Source organism: Verticillium dahliae, genomic scaffold (assembly GCF_000150675.1).
Source record: "Verticillium dahliae VdLs.17 supercont1.3 genomic scaffold, whole genome shotgun sequence".
Classification (NCBI taxonomy): domain Eukaryota; kingdom Fungi; phylum Ascomycota; class Sordariomycetes; order Glomerellales; family Plectosphaerellaceae; genus Verticillium; species Verticillium dahliae.
In genome coordinates, this window is record NW_009276940.1 from 197,897 (window position 1) to 222,057 (window position 24,161).

A 24,161-nucleotide genomic window follows, 5' to 3' on the forward strand; every position below is an offset into this window, starting at 1 on the left:
ACTTTGGGTTTTTCGACACGACTCGACATTTCGTTAGTATCATGAAGGAAGAACAAGTTGAGGGACATAATTACCTGGGGTGCGGCCCTTACAAGTAAGGGTCGCTGGGACATCGACCTGGAGGAGGAGAATCATGTAACGCCCCAGCCCGGTCGTCACCAGGACACCAGGCAGGACACCCCGCAGGCGATCGGACGCGCCGCACGGACCCACAGGATCACTCACGTGACCGTGACCAGATCACGATTCTCAAAGTGATCCGGTCACTAACCACACCGTGACCCAAGCAACAGGATCACGACAAGAAAGGTGAGCCATCCAACATGGACTCACCAACCCAACACGACAAGGACAGAATGACAGGTATATAAGGACGGGCATTCGGTACTTGTAGATACATTCTTTCTCACGACAGTGATCAATCTAAGTCTTACCTTGTATCCATTGTAACGAGTGCGCAACGCCTTACGACACCACATCGTCTCAGAGTCACAACCTAAGCTTCTGCAAACAGCAACCCTAACCCTCTGACAGTGTTCCCCCTTCGGAAGCTGCCAGGTCGTAACATTAAGCTACTATTAGCTACGATAACCTAATTAGCGGAAAATACGATACTCACGAGAAGACGATATTAAAATACTATCGTATTAACGACCTCGCTTTATATATTCCCCGTACTATGTAGACTTCTCCGATATACGATATTTTAAACCTTTCCGGAAATACTAGGTATAAGGTATATCCGTATTAGAACCCTTTAACTCGATCGAAGACGTAAGGTTAATACGCTTAACGGTTTTCTTCGATAGAGGTTTTCGAATACGATTAGATATCGTATTATAGTTAATAAAAGAGGAGTTTACGGGCTAACCGAATCTAGGGTAGGACCTACTACTTATAGCCGTTAGGATATCGGCCTTAAGGAGGAGTATTATATAACGAGTACGGGTCGAATAACCGGCTATAGATAAGCCCTATATTAGAGGACCTAGGGTTACTAATAAGATTAGGCTCGCTAAGGCTAGGTTACGTAACGGGATTACTAGGAATAGTAATCTAGGACTAAGGATTACTATTATACCTAGATCGCTATAAGCCGTAATCTAATATAATAGGATTACGATATAATAGTAAGCTATTTAATATAAGCTTACTACTTAATATAATAAGGATAAGATAGTAGGTATATAAGGACGGATATTCTAGACTTATAGATATATTCTTTCTCACGATAGTAATTAATCTAAGTCTTACTTTATATTTATTATAACGAGTGCGTAACGCCTTACGACACTATATCGTCTTAGAATTATAACCTAAGCTTCTGCAAACAGTAACCCTAACCCTCTAATAGTATTCCCCCTTTCAGAAGCTACTAGGTCGTAATATAAGATTAGAGAATAGTATCGATTATTCTATCTTACTAGAGACTTTAAGAGATTAATAGTTAATCCCTTTACTCGTTATATAAGACCCCTTAATAGCTTACGATACGATTAGAGGAGCTAATACCTACGCTCGTTTAGGCGGCTACGTTTATATAGGAGAAGTATATTACCGTTAACTAGTATCTTAAGCTACTAGGCGAAAGCGGTTAGAAATTTATCGACTTACTTAGCGAGGAGTTTAAGACGGTTAAGCAAGACTCCGAGACGCCTCGTATAGTAACTATAATAATAGAAGCTCTCCTTCTAGTATATAAATTAATAGGATAAGCTAATAGGCTAACTTCTCTTAGTTATATATATCCTTTAGAGTATCCCGGAGCTACTTATTAATATACCCGAAATATTATAGATTTATAGACGACCTAGATTTAGTAAGATTATCCTATATTCGTATATCGTTAAATACTTTAACGTACTCCACAAGCGAGTGGAACACACAAGCGAGTGAAACACTCCGTCGCGATTCCCCAACCACCTATCTTTCATCACCTTTCTACCCACAATTAAACATGGAGACTCCTTGCAAAGAAGCTCAATTGATTCTTGCTACCGAAGCTATCAAAAAAGATCCCAAGCTAAGCATTCGGAGCGCTGCGAAGATCTACAGCGTGAGCCATGTGACGCTAGGCCGACGACTGAAGGGAACTATCTCTCGACGCGACAGCCCTCCGAATTCGAGGACATTGACTTCCTTAGAGGAGCAGACAATTATTGAGAGTATTCTGGACCTGGATTCGCGATCATTTCCTCCCCGGCTTCGTGACGTGGAAGATATGGCCAATAGGCTGCTCGCCGACCGAGGCGCGCCACACGTCGGAGTCAACTGGGCTTCAAACTTCGTCAAGCGACAACCACAGCTAAAGACGCGTTTCTTTCGCAGATACGACTATAAGAGGGCCCAATGTGAAGATCCAGACGCGATAAACGCGTGGTTTCGCCTTGTACGGAATGTGGTTGCGAAGTACGGCATTGCGGCCGCAGATATTTACAACTTCGATGAGACCGGCTTTATGATGGGCGTTATCTCAACAGGAATGGTCGTCACAAGCTCGGAAAGGCGCTCAAATACGAAGCTCATACAACCTGGAAATCGACAATGGGTCACAGTGATCCAGGGGGTTAATTCCCAAGGCTGGTGCGTCCCGCCGTTTATCGTGGTCGCAGGCAAATATCACCTCTCGAGCTGGTACGAAGAAACATCCCTACCAAAGGATTGGGTTATCGCCACGACTGAAAACGGATGGACTACCAATAGAACAGGACTGGAATGGATTCGGCACTTCGATAAGTACACCAGGCCTCGCACAACAGGCACACATCGACTCCTCATTCTAGATGGACATGAAAGTCACCACTCGATCGAATTCGACGCCTACTGCAAGGAAAACAACATTATCGCGCTCTGTATGCCGCCTCATTCATCTCATTTACTCCAGCCTCTCGATATTGGCTGCTTTGGCCCGCTTAAGCAGGCGTACGGTCGGCAAATCGAGAAGAAGATGCGGGCGGGTATAAGCCATATCACCAAGGAAGACTTCTTCCCTGCGTTTCTTACAGCATCCCAAGAGGTAATGACGGAGAAGAACATCCAAGGGGCCTTTAGGGGAGCTGGACTCGTTCCTCATAACCCGGAAGCAGTCCTTTCGAAGCTGGATGTGAAGTTACATACCCCAACGCCTCCAGGGAGCAGTGGAGGGATACCCGAACCTTGGGTCTCGAGGACGCCCAACAATCCGATTGAGACGACTTCGCAGTCTGAGTACATCAAAAATCGGATTGCCCGTCATCAAGATAGCTCACCAACGTCTATTCTCGGCGCCGTTGACCACTTAGCAAAGGGAACGCGGAGTATCATGCATAAACTCACCCTCGTACAGTCCGAGGTCCAGCTCATACGAGGGGAGCTAGAGACCCTAAGCAAGCGTCGCAGAGCGAAGAAAAAGCGTCTCAGGCAAGGGGGAAGCATGTCTATAGCCGAAGCAGAGGACATTCAAGCCCAGAATGAGGTAGACGTCCAGATGAAGCAGGAAACGCAGCTGAGTAGGGGTCGTAAGCAGGGTATAGAATTGGCCCCTCGACGCTGTGGAACATGCGGCAAGGCAGGACATAACTCAAGGACCTGTCAGATCATTGTAGCTATATCAGATGATGATAACACCGATTGATTTAGTTAATTCAAGTCGTCGTGGTTGAGATATCTGGGGTTTTATTTGTGCGGTCGTGGTTGAGTGTTTCACTCGCTTGTGTGTTCCACTCGCTTGTGGAGTACGTTAGATCTTTTATAGAATTTATTTAATTAAAGCAATTTAATCCTATTATTCCTATTAAAGGGTAATTTAATTTATTAGGAATTATTCTAATAGATTCTATAAAAAGCTAATAATTATTTTATTATATTCTATTAATATATTAGGGACTTAGAGGCTTTAAGAGTATATATTTAGTAATTATAAGAGCGCTATTTATTATTAGATTCTAATTTATTTCCTTTATTTCTAGGATTTAGAAGCCTATTCCTATTATTTAAATTATAATTTAATTTATTTCCTTAAAGAGCTATTTATAGATAATACTATTATTCTAAAGTATTAGGAACTAGAGGCCTAACGTTTATAGGAATAATAGCCTTAAGCTATATTTTCCTTATTTTTAATTATTATTTCTTATTATTTCCTATTATTAAGTTATTTACTTTAAGACTAGAAGAGTAGATTTAATATATTAGAGATTAGAGAATTATAGGCGTATTAGAGTAGCTATTAACTTTAGCGATAGCTCTTAATATTAGTTCTTATAGCTATTCTACTTATAAAGAAAAAGAAGAGCTAGTATTAAACTAATATTAGGGAACTCTATAGTTAGGATAGTAATATCTAGGATATCTAGGATCTACTACTCTTAGGAGTACGTAAACTATAGCTTACGTAATCGCTAAGAGTAGATAGATATATCTAATTTACGTAAGTAGTAGTAACTTAGAGAAGCAGAGAATTATATAAGAATTAACTATTATAAGACTTATTAGATACCCTACCTATTCAGAGCTCGCAAGTATAGCGGAAGTACTAGATTAGGGCTTATATAAGTAGTGAAGCCCTCTTAATACCTAATATATTAAAAATAGCTTTAATACTAAATTCCTTATAAGCTATAAATTTAGAAATCCTCTAATATTAATAGGAAATAGGCTCTTTATTATATTTAGCCTTATATAGTAGACTAGATATTACTTATTTAGTAAATAGATATTCTAAATATATAAATAACCCCTCTAAAGAGCATTTTATTACTTTAAATAGAATATAGGCTTATTTAAATAAATATCCAGATATAGGTCTTATATATACTTATAATAAATCCCTTAATATAATAAAGTATAATAATTCTAGCTAGAGCGATATATTAGAAGATAGAACTTCTACCTCTAGATATATATTCTATTTAGGAATTAATAACCCTATAAGCTAGGTTTTAGCTAAATAAAAAGTAATAGCTTTATCTATTTATAAAGCTAAATATATAGCCTTATATAAAGCCTCTAAAGAAGCTATATATATTTTTTCTATTTTTTTAGAAATATCTAAAGGCTTAGGTTTAAATAAACCTAAAATACCTACTTTATTAATAGATAATAAAGGAGCTAGGAAAATAACTAAAAATCCTAAATTCTATAAAAGGGTTAAGTATATAGATAGGTAATTCTATTATTACCGAAATCTATTAAAAGATAAGAAAATATAGCTTTTTTATATATATACTTAATATAATATAATAGATATACTTATTAAGGGCTTAAATAAGATAACTTATAATACCCTATATAGATATATATAAATAGGGAGTCTAAATACTATACCTATAGACTATAAATAGCCTAAATATAGTAAAATACTTAAAATTAAGTATTAAATAGGTTTTTTATCTTTGGATTTTCCTATTATAATAAGATAGGTTTTTTATCTTTAGATTTTCCTATAATAATATAATATATAGTTTTTATTTATTTTCTATACTATAGGGTTTTAATTTTTTCCCTATATATAATAATAATATAAGGTTTTTTTTTTTATCCTCTAAATATATAAGCTATTATATCTATATACCTATATATATACTACCTTATAGGGGGGTATAAGAGTTATAAGGATTAGAGTCTTATAACTACTCTAATAGCTTAAATAAAAGCTAAACTATAATAATATATATATTATAAAATAGAGAAAAATCGTAGCTATAGAATAGTATAATTTTTATAATATTCTATAGAGCCGTTCTATAATAATAAGCGTTTAAGTTCTTTTATACCCTATTAGCTAGAGTTTAAATCTAACTCTATTTCCCCTATAGGTCTAGAGGTAATCTAAGCGCTTTATCTATATATAGCTATTAAGGGTTAATCTATTATATATAGAGGGTACTCCTTAGACCTATTTTTTAGGTTTTTAGAAAAAAATAATAATCTAATTCTAATTATACTTATAAGTCCCCTTTATATAATAATTCTTATCTAATTTATATATTCTTAATTATTAAGAATAGATACTTTCTAAGATATACCTTACTCTTATTAGGATTAATTTAAGTATTTCTCTTAATTAATTATAACCTTCTTCTTAATTACCTCTCTACCTTTTTACCTTCGATCTAAACGAAAAATATACTATTTTATAGCTCTCATTAAAGGCTATAAGAATCTTTAATCTATTTCTCGACCCGATATCTCCTTCTAGAGATATAATTACTTTTATCTCTCTTTTCCTCTTATCTATTATTATCTCTTTATTCTATAACTAAGCTATACCCTCGGTTATTACCTATTACCTCCTATATCGATATCGATTTAAACTAATAAATACCTATCTTATAGAAGGTATAAAGTGAAATAAGGTAATAAAGGGGGGGGTATAAAGGAGGGGAAATTAGGAAAGATAGAAGTCACGAAAATTGCAGATTTTATACCTTCCCTATTTATAGGGATTATTATAGGGGCCTATATACCTAACTAGGGTGCGAAACTTTCCGCAGGCACCAAGTACAGTTCCGACGAAGCCGACAGCTCCGAGCGCCAACCAATCGCCCCAATACCAACGCAATCACTTGAATCCTTACACTCGAACCCATCGTCACCGCACCGCCCTCCAGTCGAGTAGCAGATCTGCTTATGCCAAGTTGCACGCCTTGAAGTGACCCGTGTCAATCGCTCGACTGGAGCAGGCCCCGAGTCGGCCGGCCTTCCGCGTCTTGCGGGTTTGAAGGCCGCCGGATTCCCGTTCGGGGAAGCCGTCGAAGCTGGTGCCGTACAGCGCGACGGCATGAGCGATGGCCTTTGTATTGATCTCCAGAAAGTCGTAGCTCATGTTGCCAATGGTGTCGTACTGAGTATGATAGTTCGGGTCATGAATGATGCCAGCAACGCCTCCGAACAGCGCGACCTCCTCCTCAGTCTTGATCTCATCGGCACCGGTAAACAGACCGCCGGAGGGGATACCCGCATCTAGGAACGGTCCGTAGTCTGACCGGCCGGAGAACTCAGTGGGCAGCAGAGGAAGGTCCTGCGACGCGAAGTAGTCTTCAAACAGGGCCTCGGCCTCAGCAGAGCCAGGTGGGCCTGAAAGCCCAAAGGCGCTTCCGTCACCATCATAAACGGCAAGTATCCCGTTGCCGGACCCGACCATGTCAAAGTTGAGGTAGAGTCTGACCTTGTCAAGTTCTTCTTGCTCGGCTGTGGCGACGTAGTATGTCGACCCAAGCAGGCCCGACTCCTCGGCCGTCCACCAGCCGAAACGGATGGTCGAATTGGTCACATAACGAGCGAGCTGACGAGCAACCTCGAGGATGGCGATGCTGCCGCTTCCGTTGTCGTTGATACCAGGGCCTTCGGCAACGCTGTCCAAGTGAGCGCCCACGAAGAGAATGTTGTCCGGGTCGCCCCTAGTCGTGGTTGCGATGATGTTATCACTAAGGTAGATGAGGTTAGCTTCGAATAACGAAAGTCAACTCTCGTGACGAAGGTCAACTCTCGTGGGTTGGCCTGCATACCTGTACCAGATGTCTCCAGCAGTGGCAGTATAGAAGCTATCGACTATGATTTCCTCGCCAGCTTGAAGCCTAGCTGACAATGCCAGTCCGAGTTCGTTCGAGATGCCTGATGTCGGGACGGTGGGGCCCTCCGGCAGGTCTTCGTAGGAGAGCACGCCGTTGATGGGGGGCGCTCCCGGGACGTAATCAAAGATGACTAGAGCCGCGGCCCCAGCAGCACCGGCGTTGGCTGACTTGAGGGCAAACGAGCAGGAGCCGCCTTGAGGACCTCTCGAGATGAGGCCGATGTTGCCCTCGATCTCGGGAGGAAAGTCTTGCGTCTGCAACGGTCAGTTACAAGAATGGTCAAGGCAGTATGTCTGTTGCTTACTCCATTACATCCATAGGCATTGACCCAGATCAGTTCGAGCCCCTCAAGTGTGGCGTTCTTGGAGAATTGGAACGTCTGAGACTCCACCTCTTCGCCATCGATCGTCACAGCGCCCTCGTTGAAGAACTCAACAACATCGGCATAAGTTTGACGTTCGATCTCGTAGTAGTCGCCTAAAGCTTCGAGGTTCTCAACCACGTAATCGGCGGTCCTGTTGTACCCAATCGATCCAGCCAGGCGGAAGTACTCGGAGTCGTAGGCGATATCAGAGAAAGCCTCGGCATGAGTCTTGAGGTTCTCGAGCTTGATGGCGTTTTGGAGTTTCTCCTGCAGTGCCGTTTTAGCTAGAGCATAAAGCACAGTAGGTGAATCGGGGGGCATGTACCGAATCCACAGGCTTCCAAGGGACACACGGCGTTTGCGCAAACACTGAGCGAGGAAGCATCGCCACAACAACAGCTGATGTCAAACACTTCATCATGATGGCCGTTTCCTGATTATAATTGGGTTCTCGAGCAAACAGCGGTCCAGAAATGGAACAAACGCAAACAGGGCATGGCACTGAGCCGACCTCTGAACGCACATTGGTATTTCAGTCGGCGTCAAGCTGCTTTTCAAGCCGCTTGACAGGACTCAGACAAGCATGACGACGGCGAAACCCCTGCGCAGTAAGTCGAGTGTTACCCTATCACAACCAGAAGAGATGAGAACATGCTGTCGACCGGCCTGCGGCTCTCAACATGCATCAATTCGACCTTCCGCTTTGGTCATGGTAGGTGAGTTGGGGCGAGGGGGCTCGATGGCGTGGTGATGCCATCACTGATGAGCTGCGGGTAGCCTGCAGGAAGCTGTGAGCAGCGATGCAAGACAGCAATGCCAGCCTGCATGTCGGTTGATTGTACATGACGCCGCTGCTAAAGGACCTGCTGTATGGGGTTACGCAGCGTAGGACGAGGCGCCAGGTGGATAGATTGAATGTGATCTGGACTGGTCGATCCTCTCACTTTGTGACGGGTGGCGTGCCTGACCCTGTCAGAGTCGAAATCCAGAAGCTCCTCGTTGGGGTTCTTCGAAGCTGTAGCAAAATTGTCGCCGAATCACGATTCCAGGCTTTCCGTCTCTTGCAGACAGCTACACCCTCAAGAGGCGCCACCACTGGCTCCCCGCATGGGTCGGATAGATAACGGATCGCGAATTGCCATAGTGCAGATGGGTATTTTGCCGGGACAACGCAAGGTCCAGAAACTACGAGCCGGAGTAGCAGCTCCTCTCCACGTCGCAGACAACTCGCAGGTGGACGCGAGGATGTGAACTCATGATTGATGCACCACAACATGCCGGCCAAGGTAGCATCGGCCTTGTCACCCCTCCGATGACGGGACAAGCGGCGCCTGGCAGAAGTGTGAGGGCAATCGGAGCTCTGGCCGTCCCCTCCGGTGGTCATCTGCTTTCCCGCTGTGATGGGAAGACTGCATTGGTGGCGGGTCGCCCATTTCAGTAGACAGGCTTGGCAGGCTGCCGAATTGCTGTGAGAGCCTCGGACTTGTTGGAGATTAGCTCTCTGCTCGATATCGTCCCTGTCTTTAACACAGCACAAACATGCTTGCAGGGATGATCTGACAGGGGGGTCACGGAATCGGGAACCATTCCTCTTGGGTGTCCGTTTTCCGCAGCGTTTTGGGGGTCCAGTTCACATGGAGTCGTTGAGCTTGGCAGCCCAGAATGAGTCGAGAAAGCACCTCAGCGTTGACGCAAGCAGCCGAAGTGAAATCAATTGAGGCAGCATTCTAGTTTCTGGAAGGAAAAGAGTGAAGCGTCAGAGAGCCTCGTTCCATTCATCTGCTTAATAGCGATAGTAGATAACGCAGCTCATGCAATACTCAGATATATGCATTTATGAGCCATAACCACTCCATTCTCCACCAACGAGCTCCCTTGACAATCTCTTGGTTTTGACCATTCGCAGACCACCATCACAGCCTTGTTTGCTGTATTGCCACGAACACCTCAACAGAGCGGCAAAGACACCTGCTCGCCACCTTCCGACGCCTTCTTCATCCTCGATTCCGACGCCTTACGAGTTAGAGCGAGCGCAGCATCCATCCGCCCCGCCATGGCGGACGACTTCCCTGACAGCGGATCGAGGGACCGCTCCTACCCCAACAGAGACGACGACAACAACAACAACTACAACAACTACAGCCGCAGATCGTCTCCTCGTGGACCTCGCGCGCAGTCAAACGACGCTACACACCAACGGTATCAGGACCACAAGGACGGCTACCGGTCTCGGCAGGGTAAAGATCCGAACTGAGCATGCCTTGGCGGAGCCGCGTGATGGGGTGCAACGGGAGAGCAGAGCGTCCGATGAACAATCGGCTGCAAGACATGACCAACTTGGCTTGAGCGTTAGGGCTAACTTCCCCCCGGGCCGACGCGACTATTCTAGGTCTCCCGCGAGGAATGAGCTCTCGTACGACGATGCGCCCCCCGGCGACGGGCGGCAGGCGCGCCACCCGCGGGACTACTACTACCAAGAGTCCTCCGGCTGGGACGACGAAGGAACCCATCGCGGCGACTACCGGGACAGACGGGATCGTGACGGGCGTGACTGGTCGCGGTCGCAGGCCGACGATGGCCAGCTGTACGACGACTACCGGGCTTCGGGCCGCCCTGCGTCGCCGTCTCGCAAGCTCCACCGATCGCCCACCGATACCATCATCTTGGAGGGCCTGGCGCCAGATCTGACGTCAAACGATGTGAGTCGCCGGGCTTTTGTCGACCCGTTATGTCGTCCGCCGTCACTGACTGGACCGACCTGACTATAGGTTCGCGAACTCCTCGACAAGTCGTGTGACATGTCGCGCTATCTCGCCATCGACGTCCGCCTGCCCCCCGGCCGGGCGAGGCGGGCCTTTGTGCAGTTCGGACACATCGACGACGCTGTGGACTTTATGCAGGCATACCACTCGAGCCTGTCCTTTGATTTTGACGAGGATCCGAACGATCGGTGGCCGGTGTACATGCACTATGCTCGCAGCAGCCGCGACGAACTCGACTCGCGGGGCGGTGCGGGCAAGGAAGACTGGATCTGTCTCACCGTGAGCCTTGAAACCCTCGGCGATGTATACATCTACTAACATGTGACAGTGCGAGTTTTCCAACTATGCCAGCCGCATGAGGTGCAAGAGATGCGGCGCGTCACCAGCGGGTAGGTCCTCAACACGCAGAATGGCTAGCAGAATACTAACACGGGAGTAGATGACGGTCCGCACGACAATATCACGGGCGAAAGCGACGCCGGTACCACGCCGTCCCAGATTCTCGTGTTTTTCCCACTCGCTCCCTCCGTCACCGAAGACGTGCTTGCCGTCGGTGCCTCCAAGCTTGAGCTCGCCGAGAAGCGGCCCGCCCCCAAGCCATCGGGGGAGGGCCCTCCAAAGCTCAAGTCGACAGCACCAACCGGGGACGGAGCCGGGTTTGGTGCCAAACCGGGATCGCTGCACCGCGTCTTCTTGATGCGGCATCGGAACACGGACGAGTCACTCAAGTTTGGGTTTGCCGAGTTCTGGACGGTTGAAGACGCGCTCGCTGCGCTCGACAAATTTAAGCGGCTGCGCACGTTCACCATTGCGTCGGCAGCCGTCACCGTGTCGACAATTCACTTGGGTGTGTTCGTGCCTGAGACGAGGGAGATTCTCCCGCCGATCGAGAAGCTGTCGTTCTTCCCACTTTTCAACCCGACGATACGCGTCAAGTACTGGGAGTCGAGCGTGTATCCCAGCCAAAAGCTCGTGACGGAGGCGGCCCCCGAGCAGCCGAAAGCCAAGATGGACGAAGAGTCGGTCGACGGCGTCAAGAAGAGCAAGAAGCGCAAGGCGGAGGGGGCGCTTCCCGGGGCCTCGAAGAAGGCAGCCCCCATGATGGGCCAGATGGCATTCTGGCAGAAGAAGCACGACGAGATTCACGAGGGCAAGAAGCAGGCGGAGCTCAACGCACAGGAGAGAGAGCAAGAGATGATGGCACGGTCGGGGGAGCGGGCGCCTGTGAAGATTTCCCTCGCTGGGGGCGGCCTCCCGCCCTCGGGTGCTGAGAGTCGCGGTGCCATCAAGATGTCGCTGTCGAGCGGTGCCGTTGTGGCGTCTGTTTCTGCGTCTACAGCACCGACGTTGGCTGCTCCACGGAAGGAGACGGACGATGCATCTACACCCAAGGCCGAGGTGGCCCAATCTGTCGCATCCTACGTCGACCACGAAAAGGTGTGCTGCCTGCTCTGCATGATGAAGTACAAATCACTCGACGACCTCAACACGCATGAGCGGTCGAGGAATCACAAGACGGCCATGGCAGACGAGGCCAAGGTCAAGGCGGCGCAGCCGAGGATAGCAGCACGCGACAAGCGAATGGCCAAGGCCCTCGAGGAGGCTGGCGGACAAGGCGGCAGTCTGACCCCGCAGGACGACGACTCGGCACCGCAGTACAGGGACCGGGCGAAGGAACGACGACAAGTGTTCAGCCAGCCGAACAAACCAGGCGCGCCGCCGCCGGGTGCCAAGTCGGTTCCGCGCAGGGATGACAACAGCAAGACGGGGGGCCGCGAGGCGTCTCCCCCAGTGGCGCCGCTGCAGTCCAAGGGGTCGGCGATGCTGGCGAAGATGGGCTGGAGTTCGGGGCAGGGTCTCGGGGCCAAAGGCGAGGGGCGCACCGAGGTCATCGAGACGCACGCGTACCAGGAAGGCGTGGGCCTGGGTGCCGAGGGAGGCAACCTCGGCGATGCGGCAGAGTTGGCGCGGCGCAAGACGACCAACAGCTACGCCGACTACGTTGACACGGTGCAGGACAAGGCACGGCAGCGGTATAGCAAGCTCGAGTGATGGCGGGCGGCGACGGCCTGACAGGGACAATTCTTGCTTGTAGCGTATTTGTAGAGTAGGAGAAGCTGTTTGCCCCCAAGCAAAACCATTGAAGACATGTCTCCATGATCAAGAAACCTGTTCAACCCCACAGAAAGCAAAGAGCGATGGTAGAAGGCCGCAGTCTAGAAGGTCGCAGTCCGCAGCCTTCGGGTGAGGTCGAGAGAGTGATTCCGAGGTGGAGCAGCTCGAATCAGACTTTTTCCTCGTCATGCGCCTCGTGCCGACTCTCCTCTCTCAGCTTGTTATTTCCGCAAGATTTGACTCATTCTCAACTGGCCTTTCATCAAACTCGCGGCTTAGTCTCAGTAGCAACATCATTGACTCCTCAGGTGCGTTCTGAAAGTCAGGCAAAGGCAGATGAGAGTTATCGGACGGATTGACCCCGCCACCCCGCCCAAAACATCATGTTGACCCTCTTCTCACCAGTCTACACAAGTCACTCCATCGTCTGAACCGCTACACCATCACATCGAACAGCCCTCACCGCTGCCATGTCGTCCTCAGCCCCCCTCACGACGCTCTCGCTGCCGTCCCTCGAGAGGATCGCTTCCGGCAAGGTGCGCGACCTCTTCGCGCTGCCCGACGACCCGACCTCGCTGCTCTTCGTCGCGACAGACCGCATCTCGGCCTACGACGTCATCCTCCAGAACGGCATCCCCAACAAGGGCGCCGTGCTGACGCTGCTGTCGCAGTTCTGGTTCGGGCTCCTCGCCGAGCGCGTGCCCGGCCTGCGCACGCACTTCCTGTCGCTCGGCGCCCCGGCGTCGCTGCCGCTGACGCCCGCCGAGCGCGCGCTGACCGCCCACCGCGCCATGCGCGTGCGCCGCCTCAAGGTGTTCCCCGTCGAGGCCATCGTGCGCGGCTACCTCGCCGGGTCGGGCTACGCCGAGTACGCCAGGAGCTCGACGGTGCACGGCATCCCGCTGCCCGCCGGGCTGCGCCGCTGCGAGAAGCTGCCGACGCCCCTCTACACGCCCTCGACCAAGGCCGACCAGGGCCAGCACGACGAGAACATCCACCCCGACGCCGCCGCCGCCCTCGTCGGCGCCGCCTACGCCCCGCGCATCGAGCGCCTCGCCCTCGCCCTCTACACCGCCGCCGCCGAGTACGCCCTCGCGCGCGGCGTCATCATCGCCGACACGAAATTCGAGTTTGGCCTCGACGAGGCCACCGACGACATTGTCCTCGTCGACGAGACCCTGACCCCCGACAGCTCGCGCTTCTGGCCCGCCGACCGCTACGAGGTCGGCCGCGAGCAGGAGAGCTTCGACAAGCAGTTTGTCCGCGACTGGCTCGTGTCGCGCGGCCTCAAGGGCGTCGACGGCGTCGCCGTCCCCGACGACGTCGCCGCCCGCACGGCCGACAAGTACCGCGAGATCTTTGAAAAGCTCACCGGCGAGCCCTTTGAGGCCGCCGTCGCTCGCGTCGGCGCCGCGTAGCGTCCGAAGACAGTCGGACCTGGCACGTCGTTTGCTGAAAAGCGTCTTTCTAGATATGGCTTCCCAATGTATCGTGTCTTCATGTTCCGTGGACCTTATTCGTTGCATGTTCGCTTTGATGACGGCGGGAACGAGCAGACGTCCGTCAGTGCACAACTGTCTCAGTCTCGCCTAGCCTCTTGTCCATCGTCGACGGGCTAGTATAGCAACTCCCCTCGGGTGAACCAGAGCCTATCAACGGGGGTATCAATAAATCATCATCACCTCGACACCACACATCAGGTCAGCTTCTGTATTAATCCTCGCCTCCGCGAGCCATCCTACTCAAACATCAAGCGGCTACCAGCCACGCCTATGCCAGACTCTTATGAAGAAAAAAAAAAAAGAAAACCACGACCAAGAACATCCCCAAGGCCAGCTGCAAAAGCGCAAACCGGCGGAGAGAGAGAGCAAGAGAGAGAGAGAGAGAGAGAGAGAAAGCAGCCCTGATGTCCCCGCCTCCTGACTCCGTTTCGTCCAGTCTAATGGGCCCCCCAAAATTGATCCAGACACCCGATCCATCCGTTCGTCTTCCCTTTCTTTTTTTTCCCTTTGCCGTATGCTGTGTCATGGTGCTGTTCGGGTGGTCTCCCTGGGTAGTCCCGGATGGTGTTTCGATAGAAAATATTCAGCCCTGTGCGACCACGCCTGAAATCATGCGAGCAAAGAACGCTGTAGCAAAACATGGGGACGCCGCATAGCCAGCCCGCCCGCCAGAAATCATAATGCAGTTATGCGGCAGCTTCGTTCGCGAGCCACCACACTTAGACGCGGCTGTAGCTCGCGCTGGTGCGGCTTCGCTCATCCTCCTCAAGCACATCGCTAAGCCTAGTGGGATGATGATGGGAAACTCGAGGGACCTCTTCCCAGCCTGGCGCCCCATATCCCTGGCCCGAGTAATCTTGCTGTGGTGGCGCCGGCGCGTGCGGCACCTGCTGCGGTCTGCCCAATGTGGCCGGCGGCGGCTGCGAGTAGCCAGCGCTGGGCGGCTGCGTCGCCGGTGTCTCGTACTCTTCTGCGCCCTCGTCAGAAACCGGCGACGGCGGGGCACGGTAAGGAACCTTGTTCCCGCGCTGGTCGCGAATGTATTGACCGTGCGCATCAATCTCATACTCACTTTCGCTGTAGCCTCCCTCCGATCCGCCGCCGCCGCCGCCGCCATACGAGTAAGTCGCAGTCGCGGGCTGCGGATCGACAGCTGCCGGCTGCGAATAGAGAGGACCGCTGGTAGCGGCCGGCGCAGACGTCGTTGGGTTGGCCTGCGCAGAGCTTTGTGCGTATTCGTCGCTGTAGGCGCTACCCGAATTGCCGGCGTATTCCGTCTGCTGCGGCGCGGTGCCACCCTGGCGAGCGCTGCCGTGGCGGCTGGGAACGCCTTGGGTCATGGGGACGACCTGCACTCCACCAACGATGGTGGGCTGGCCGCTCTGCAGCGACAGCGTGCGCTCGCGTTCCTCTTGCTCGCGGCGGCCGAGCTCCTCCCAGGCGCGCCGGGCCTCCTCCTTGGAGATCTGGAGCTCCTTGCGCATCTCCTCAAAGCGAGTCTTGTTCATCGAGTTGTTCTGCTCGTTCGCGACCGCCTCACGGATCGCATCCGCGCGAGCTCGACGCTCTTCGTCTAGAGCCGTCTCAAGCATGGCATTGACTTCCTGAGCCCTCTCGAGGTCGGCTCTCGTCTCAAAGAACCAGCGCTGAAACTTGCGTTCCGAGCTGGCACGGAGACGCTGCAGCTCTACCACGGCATGGAACAGGTTGGCACCGGCCGCTGACAGATCGGTGACCTGGCGGGACAGAGCTTGATTGACCGGATCGCGTTCAATGTCCTTGTTGTTCTCCTCGAGGCGGCGGATCCAAAAGTTGGTCAAGCCCTCCCAGTGAGCAGAGAGCGTCTCCCAACGCTCAAAGGCGTGGGGGAACGAATTCCTAGGCCTTGCTCCTCCAGCAGACTCGGATGGCTGCGTGGGAGGCGGCTGAGTTGCGGTGGCGGCGGGAGGCTGCGCGGCGCTGGTGGGCTGTCGCGGGACCGTGTTATACGAAGTTTGCGGCTGTGACTGGCTCTGCGACGAGGTGCGAGCCGGCCGTTGCTGCACTGTGGTGGAGGTATCTCTCTGTCGAGAAGAAGCGGGGTTTGTCCGCGGCGCCGCGGCGTCAGAGCCACCCGTTGGCCGACGTTGCGGTGTCGTGGGAGTGTGTTGTGTTTGGGAGCCAATGTGCTCAGGGGCGGCGCCACTGGCTTGGCCTCCCGCAGCAGCGCCAGCCGCTGCGGCTGCGCGACGCTCCGAGTTGCGTCTCTGGGTATCCTCCAGCAGCTGGGCCTCCTGTTGGGCTCGCTGCCTCTCTGCATGCATCTGCTCCTGTTCAGCCCGTTGGCGCGCCGCTTCTCTCGCCGCCCGCTCTTGCATGATCATCCTCGGCCCGCGAATGCCTCCGGGAGAGCCGGTAGGTGCAGGAGCGGCAGTGGGACGGGTGCGCGAAGACGAGACGGGGTTGCCATTGGAGACGGGCGTGCTGCGGCCGCCGGATCCGACAAGGTCAGCCATTTCGCCGCTCTCCTCGACAACGTCGGGCGTGAAGGGATTGGGGTGGCGCAAAGCTTCCTCGAGAGCAAAGAGGATGGCACTATGCGTGTTCTTGGAGATGCGAAGAGCGGGGTGGAGGTTGTCGGTCTTGTCCTGTCGCCTCGTGGAAGAGGGGGATGCTCGCTGCCACTCGGGAGACGGTTTCTCGGAGGGTGCGGTCTCGTCGAAATCCTCGCTCAGGTCCTGCGATAGGATCCGTCTGGGTTTTGCGGGCTCTTTCTGCTGTTGCGAGTCGCGCGGGCGGATGCGAAGCGGCGAAAGAGGGCGGGGCAGGTCCGACTGCGGCGCATCTGCCGTGACGAAGTGAACCCGGGGTGCAAAGCCGACGGAGGCTGCCTCGAGGTGGACGCGGCGAGCAGCCGGGGGGCTCGGGGTAGCGTCGAAGCGCGGGGTGCGACGGAGTGAGCGAAGGTGGGAGGAGCTCGGAGACGGGGTCCTCGCGGCGAGATCGGGGGTTGCGGCTTGAGCTCGGGCGAGGGCGGCGTGCTGACGCTGCTGCAATAGGTGGGGGGGCGTTGAATCGTAAATGTCGTGACGGTCGTGAGAATGGTCGGGGGGAGTTGGTCCCGACAACTTGGCGAGGTCCTCGGGGAGAGCTCGTGGGATCGACAAGTCGGCGGCGTCTTTGGTGTGGGTGACACCACCAACACCTCGCAGGTGGAGAGGCGAGGAAGGCTCCAAAACAGGCAATGGAGAAAAAGAAGGTCTAGGTGCGTGGCGCCGATGTCAGTGGGTGTTTCAATACGGTGTGGTTGAAGGGCAATTGAACAATAGGAAGCCCACATTCCATCAGGCACGGGCAGAGTTCAAGATGATTGTACTCACAAACTGGTGTGGATAGGTACAGTAGTTGCCTTGCTCGGTTGGGGTTGAATGGGTTGGGTCGGGTAGCAGTGGGAATGCCAGATGCTTGGTGCCGAAAAAGCGCAAGCAAGTGAGCGAGCGAGAGGAATGGAAGGAATGGAGAATAGAGGTAAGGCAGGTTCGGTAGGTACGGTATGATGGTGCGGTGGAGGTCGACTTGGTCTGAAGCAAAAAGCCTGGTCGGTAAAGTCGAGAGAAAATGGGAGGCTGGAAACTGCAAATCCAAGGTCAGAGGTCCCAAGCGCGCGTCGCTGCGCTGGTGCTCGTGCTGCGGGAAAAGAGGGTGGCTAGGCGAATCAGGATGGCGTCGCGGCCGGGGCCAGCAGCGTGGCTGCAGTGGCAGACGAGAAAAGCAATGACCAGGTGTATATGTGTATGTGATATGACCCTGAAGGAATGCGCGGGAACATCGTTGGCACCATGTGCAATGATGTCGATACGGTGTTGAGCTGACGATGATGAGTTCTGGTGTTTTTCGTTTCTCCGTTCTGTCTTGTGGGTGGGTGGGTGGTGACTGCCCACCTGGGTGGTCTGGCGGTACTTCGTTCTTGGTGATTCAGACGCTCCCCAATCTCCAGGGTACGCAGGAAGGTGCTGTGGCTCACTGCTTGCCGTGGCTTGCGCGCGCACAATGAGCAATGAGCAACAAGAAGAAGGAGCGGTGGGAGGTCCTTCCTGTCTGCGCTGGAAAGCTCAATCGGCAGTGACGAATGGGCCGGTTATGGACTGGACTGGAGGCAGGAGCTCCCTACTCGCTGCCTAGTGGTCGTCTCTGTCGACTCAGAGCGTCATTCGGACGGGGGCTGCTGGTGCGATGCTGGCCCGCTGAAGGTGAAAAAAGACCAGAGATGGAAGACCCGAGGCTGTCGCAACCTGCCTGCACGGAACTGCAGCCTCAAGCTGAAGCCTGTCAAGTCCCTTTTCGATGTTCTCAGGGGATGCATCCACCCGACATGGCGACGATGCGTAGAGTCGAACGAGTCGAGCGAGGGGGGGGGGAGGGGACTTGGGGGACACGATCGAGCTTCCGAAAGGGCAGGATCCCGAAACGAGCAAACACACTCGAGGGATTCAATCAACTCTCCTCAGGGAGGAATGTCAACAGCTCAGGGAAGAAAGGCAAAGGTAGGGTTGGCAAGACAAGGGAGGAAGGGGTATATCCTAGGGTTTTAACACACTTCGTCCTCGAGCCCAGCTCCTCCTTATGCCCAGCTCTTCCTCCTCCCTTCAGTTCGTCACATGCCTCTGCTTCTTCATGCGCCGCAGCGAGTGCGCCTGCGTGGACAAGGACGAACCCCCTCCACCTTGCCCACTCGTCGTCCATTTGGGGGATGGACTGGCCCGAGAGAGAAGCAGGCAGGGTCGACTCATTTTAGCTGCTCCGCGGGTCTGCATGATGGCAGCGCGCCATTCTTCCTCAGCAGCATAGACGGAGACTAGCCATGCTGGAGGTTTGCGCCGTCCAGGTACTGCTTGACGATTCTCTACGTTATGGCGTGGTCTTCCCGTATTCGAGGAGCAGTCGAAGAGGGCCCAGAGGGTACATGGTAGATGCCGAGAGAAGCATGGCCTTGGTCTCACAAAGTTGGGACTACCTGTCTAGCGCAGCCCTACTTTGGGGCCCTTTCGGCCAGCATCCCTCGTCATCGTCCTCGACTTGCCTGTCACCTCGACGTCCAGCGCGGGAGATGGGTAGTGTCTGTGCCCATACCATGTACATGTACTCAGGTGGGCTGTGATGTCCGAAAAGAAGGGGGCTGGGAGCTCTGGCAATCATCAGGCTCTCCAGAAGGGGGTGTGAGTTGTCAAGTCTCGCCTCTAGCCCGCTGACGACACAGGGGACTCCCATGCCCAATCAGCGCCTGGTCCGCCCCCTCTCTAGCGGTTCCGATAGGCTGGGTTCGGTGGTCCGGGGTGTCGAGGTGCAGAATACAGGGAAGTGGCCCTTTGCCAGATCACTGAAGCCATCTCCTTGCCATCGTGGGGGCCTCTGCCCGAGGTGAGATGGACCTGGATAGGTTCAATCCATTGGATCTCTCGACTGCACTGCACCTCCTGCGTCTTGCATCTGCATGGCCGAGTTCTTCGCATCTATCTGCTTGTCATGATCTCCCCCCTTTTCCCTTTTCCCTTGTTCCTCTTCCCACTACATGTTTCAATACTGACGACTGATTGAGGCCCAACCAGCATAGGGGCGAAAAGCAACAAACTCCCATGTCTCTGTTCCTGGATCATCGTATCCGCCAATCCACGCCACAGCCGTGTCAGACAGACAACTTACAACTCCCATGCTACCCAAAGAGGCCAAAGGGGGGGCCGAATAGTCAAGGGACGGCTCGGCCCCCGAATGACAAGGAGGTGGGGAGGGTCTCAATTGGCCAATCACTGACGCCAATTGCTCAGCTGGCGGGCAGTGGCAGATTGAGCTGACAGCAATGTCTGCCTTGGGCGACAGATCAATCAAATCGCAAACGATGTCACAAACGGACGTCACTGCAAAGCTCGACGCGACAAAAGCGCGACGCGACGCGACAAGGCAGCTTCGCGACGTGATAAAACTGCCTTGGCGGGACAGATGATGCCTTCACCTGCCAGCGCGCTCTATGCGAAACGGAAACTGACGCTTCTCCTCTACTTTTTTCGATTGAGGGGCCATCTTTGGGAGACTATTGACTCAGCCGACGATCAAATATAGAAACAAAGTGTGCGACATCCCTGATGTGGAATTTGCCGTCTCGGGCCACGATATGACCTGAACGGCCCCTTGTCCACATGCTCGGAAGACATTCCTTCTTAATTGACAAGCCTACATTGGACAACCCTTGACGCAGAAGGAGCTTTAACAATGTCATGGTTCAGTCGGTGCAAGAGAGTCAGTATCCTCCTCCTCAGCAAACATCTCGAACCAGTCACAATCGCTTGTTGCGCAGCCATGCATTATTTGGGTTGACCCACGGAATGACAGAAAGATCTCGCAAGGGTATGGTCGAGTCCCTCTGCCGTGAGCCTCATAGCGATGTCTAGCTCTGAGCTATGAGCTCCCGCGCCGTCCTCTACCCAGCGTGGCGCCTGGAAGAAGCATGCGAAAGCCCTCACTACAAGATTCATCTCATATGTATCTCAGATTGATCGTGATTGAAAGCTCTAGTGGTTGACTCAACTACCCTCATCTCGTGGTCTTAGCCATGGCAACGTTGTGGCCTCTGACGCTGATCACCGTCCATGTCATGTTTGATGCATACCTGATAGAATGACTTAGCATGTGCTGCCTGGATAGAGGATATCCTAGCTTGCCTGACTTCTGATTTGGCGAATAGTGCATGTGACTTGGCCTGGGATGTCCGAGTGGTTCAAGTGTGTCAGCTTAAGATTCTTCGTCGATCTCACCTGCCCAAGATACAATTTGTTTCGCAAAACCAGGGTTGATTAGAGCGCAAGACGTAGACGCCCGCGACTTGAGTTGCAGATTATGCAAAGATTGTATTGCTTCCTAAGACCGCCTCCTCTCCAGATACATCTGTTCGGAGCTGTTAAATGGTCAAACCGCCATGTTCCGTTTCACCAAGCATGTCAAATTCACTGTTGCGATTTGACATGACCGTTGCGTTGGCATCCCTTCTGAATGAGAGGGCTCTAATTTGATTATTGGCATTATAAGCTTGCACGTGAATCCCCTGTTTGTACGTCAGTCTTCTTTGACAACCCTCTCTGGCAGATTGTTTATTTTCTTGCTCGCTGACGCAGGGGTATTTATTGACGAGGATGTCATGTCGTCAGACCTACTCGCCAGCTTAATTTGAGCGTATTAATCACGTCAAGTCAGATGGTACACTTGTGTTGAATTTCTCCTCGCTATCTGAGCCCTCTGGTCATCCTTACTGAGGTAAAGTGATCAAAGGCTACCCTCCGTTGCTCCTGATAAACGTGATTTTCCGCAGTCCTCTAAGCCAACGACTGTATCTGCCGCCGGCAGCTTTGATCACTGTAAATTCGGTGGGAAACTGAGAACATGACTAACTTTGCACGCCGTTCATGCCGTGGCACTGGTCAGTCGTCGTGGCTGGAGTAAGCTAGTATGAATTACATGTGTGGTTCTATTCTATAGCTGCTTGGTATCATAATTATTTACAGGATGGTATGATACTATATTGAGATGGGGCAAGTATTGTAGTTGCAAGAATTCTACAACCTTGAGAATTCCCATTTCACAGCGAGAGAGCGCTTGAAAATCTTCCCCCAGGAGGCGCAATGGCCAATGAGAATGAATTAACTTGCATTCGAAAATGACTGTTACGATGATGATATTAATTCTCTTGAGGATTGGCCGAGATGCATTTTGTGGTCATGTTCACGAGGGCTGATGTAGGCTGTATCAGATCTGAAGAGAGCTGTCGATGTCCAAGTTAGGTGAAGATAGGAAGAGAGCAGAGCCTCAACACACGATGGAAACTATTTCAAGAGTCTGCAAGACGAGAGAGCCAATGTAATCATTCGTTATAGTACCTAATCTACAACGTCCAGTCCTCCGCGTGTAGGAATTAAGAAAGCGATTCATCATGTGATATCCTGCGCGCAACATATCGTCAAAACAAAACATTGCGACACTGCTGACGAAATCACATCGAAAAATAAAATCTTACAAAGTGCCAATCGATCTACGTCACAATAAACAATAACCAGCTGCAGACAAATTTGTTTACTCAAAGCAAGCCGAGTTATATCTCGGCACACAGATTGCCAGGTTGGTTGACCATCTGGGTGCAAACCACAGCAAGTAGCATACCCATGGATGTAGTGTGTGGAACGGCGGATGCGTCTATACGTGTGAGCTACTTCCTGCTTCCGCTTTAGACTTTCAATGTATGAACAGCTGACCAAAGGTTGACCGTTCAATTGATGCACATGCAGTGTACGGCAAAGTCGAGCTTTGAATGTCACCCTGCATAAACCGCAAACCATATGCTTCCGCTCACCAGTCCATATCGTCTCGTGACCCAAGCACCGCACTGGCCATCGAGACGCTGCTTCATTAGTTGGAAAGCTCCCACAGCCCATGCCTCTTACAGTACGATCACTTTGTTTACCGAGCCATGAATTTACCGATCACCCAGTTCTTGCACATCACATGGCCGTTCCGCCTCGCCAAGGCCCCGCTGGCGGTACAACTCGTTTAAATGAACCCTGAAGAGGCTCCCGCTTGTTAAGCTTCCTGGACGCACACCGATGGCAGGGTGCCCACTGTGGGCATTCCCGTCGATGTAGTAGTAGCTTCGGACCACATGGTAATAAGCGACGCAGTCGTGACTGTTCGGATCTCCCGACTGTTGAAGACGCCCAGACTGGCGAGGGCAGCCATCATTCTCAAGATAGAGGAGGGGGAAGGCCTTTCGTGGTCGAGTCAGAACGACGTGGCGCCCAACAATTCCATCCGATGCCTACCTTGAGTCAATGCCCCCTCTAGACCCCCCTCATCGTCGCCGCCGCCGCCGCCGCCGCCGCCGCATGAGCCAGACCTCTGCACGACGCTCTGCCTTCGTTACCGCCAGAGACGGAAGACCTCGGTCCCCGTCACCGCTGGTCTCGATCGATATAGCCCAGCAGTGGCAGCGGTCAGCCAGAGTTCAGGTGGCTCTTTGGGCCGGTCTGGGTCTGTTCGCTGTGAGGGTGGTATCCGTGGTGGCCAAGAAAGGGAGAAATATATGTGATATGTGATAAGATGGCGCGCACAACGAATGTTGGTGTGGATCACCCAAGCGCAGCCCGCCAGTCCAGAAAGCGAGCATCAGCTTCGGAGCACCCGATGATGGGTCCTGGCTCGGTTGCATGGGACAGATGGACGGGCAGACGAGAAGTAGCCGGCCGGCTCGACCTGAGGGGCAGACATGGCCGACAGGAAGCCTGGTGATCGAAATGCGTCGAGAGACGAGTGATGGCGCTACGCAGGCCAGAGGTGTACCGAGGGCAGAGATGGGCTGAAGTCCAGATTCCACGGTATGTCCGCCGAAGGCCTTGCTAGCATGGCACGCTTGAAGGGGGGCGCCTCGGTTGATGGGACGTAAAGGTGCAAGCAAGGCAATGGGCTACGCTTTGAGCGATTAAACGGTAAACGGCAGATCGAAGAGGCTTCCCCCTATCCATGGAGATCGAGATCGTAGCGGCGCCATCAGGACGCCGTCGACATGATATCGTAGCGTCGTGGTGGTGAGCTTCAAGATGCAAGGGATGAAGACAAGGGTGTCGTGGTGCATAACGCAGGGACCTCGTTGCCAGGGGAAGAGGCCCAGGTGAAAAGGGACGAAGGGTAAGGGGAAACGTGGCGCGGCAGCTTACCTCATCCTGCCTCGCATGTGGCGAAACAAAGGGAGAAGGAAAGCGCTCGCCAGGCGCAGGCGCAGGCGCAGGCGCAGGGCAAGCAAGGCTGCAGGGGCGCCTGCCTGCCGCTGGTGCAGGGGGCGGGGGCGGATACC

General features: G+C 52.2%; 4 protein-coding genes across 4 annotated transcripts; 2 read left to right on the forward strand and 2 right to left on the reverse strand.

Moving 5' to 3' along the window:
* Positions 1-6,607: 6,607 nt before the first annotated feature.
* On the reverse strand, positions 6,608-8,238 carry VDAG_01706 (aminopeptidase Y; the record flags this gene model as incomplete). Its single annotated transcript, XM_009657735.1, has 3 exons — positions 6,608-7,406; positions 7,488-7,807; positions 7,858-8,238. The coding sequence occupies 3 exons, from the start codon at positions 8,236-8,238 to the stop codon at positions 6,608-6,610; spliced, it is 1,500 nt and encodes a 499-aa protein (XP_009656030.1).
* Positions 8,239-9,970: 1,732 nt separating this feature from the next.
* VDAG_01707 (rna-binding protein) lies at positions 9,971-12,731 on the forward strand (the record flags this gene model as incomplete). The annotated part of the gene is made up of 5 exons (XM_009657736.1): positions 9,971-10,116; positions 10,307-10,616; positions 10,686-10,958; positions 11,008-11,068; positions 11,119-12,731. The coding sequence occupies 5 exons, from the start codon at positions 9,971-9,973 to the stop codon at positions 12,729-12,731; spliced, it is 2,403 nt and encodes an 800-aa protein (XP_009656031.1).
* Positions 12,732-13,264: 533 nt separating this feature from the next.
* On the forward strand, positions 13,265-14,212 carry VDAG_01708 (phosphoribosylaminoimidazole-succinocarboxamide synthase; the record flags this gene model as incomplete). Its single annotated transcript, XM_009657737.1, has 1 exon — positions 13,265-14,212. One exon carries the CDS (start codon positions 13,265-13,267, stop codon positions 14,210-14,212), a length of 948 nt encoding a protein of 315 aa, XP_009656032.1.
* Positions 14,213-15,015: 803 nt separating this feature from the next.
* VDAG_01709 (uncharacterized protein) lies at positions 15,016-17,620 on the reverse strand (the record flags this gene model as incomplete). Its single annotated transcript, XM_009657738.1, has 2 exons — positions 15,016-17,480; positions 17,614-17,620. 2 exons carry the CDS (start codon positions 17,618-17,620, stop codon positions 15,016-15,018), a joined length of 2,472 nt encoding a protein of 823 aa, XP_009656033.1.
* Positions 17,621-24,161: the final 6,541 nt, after the last annotated feature.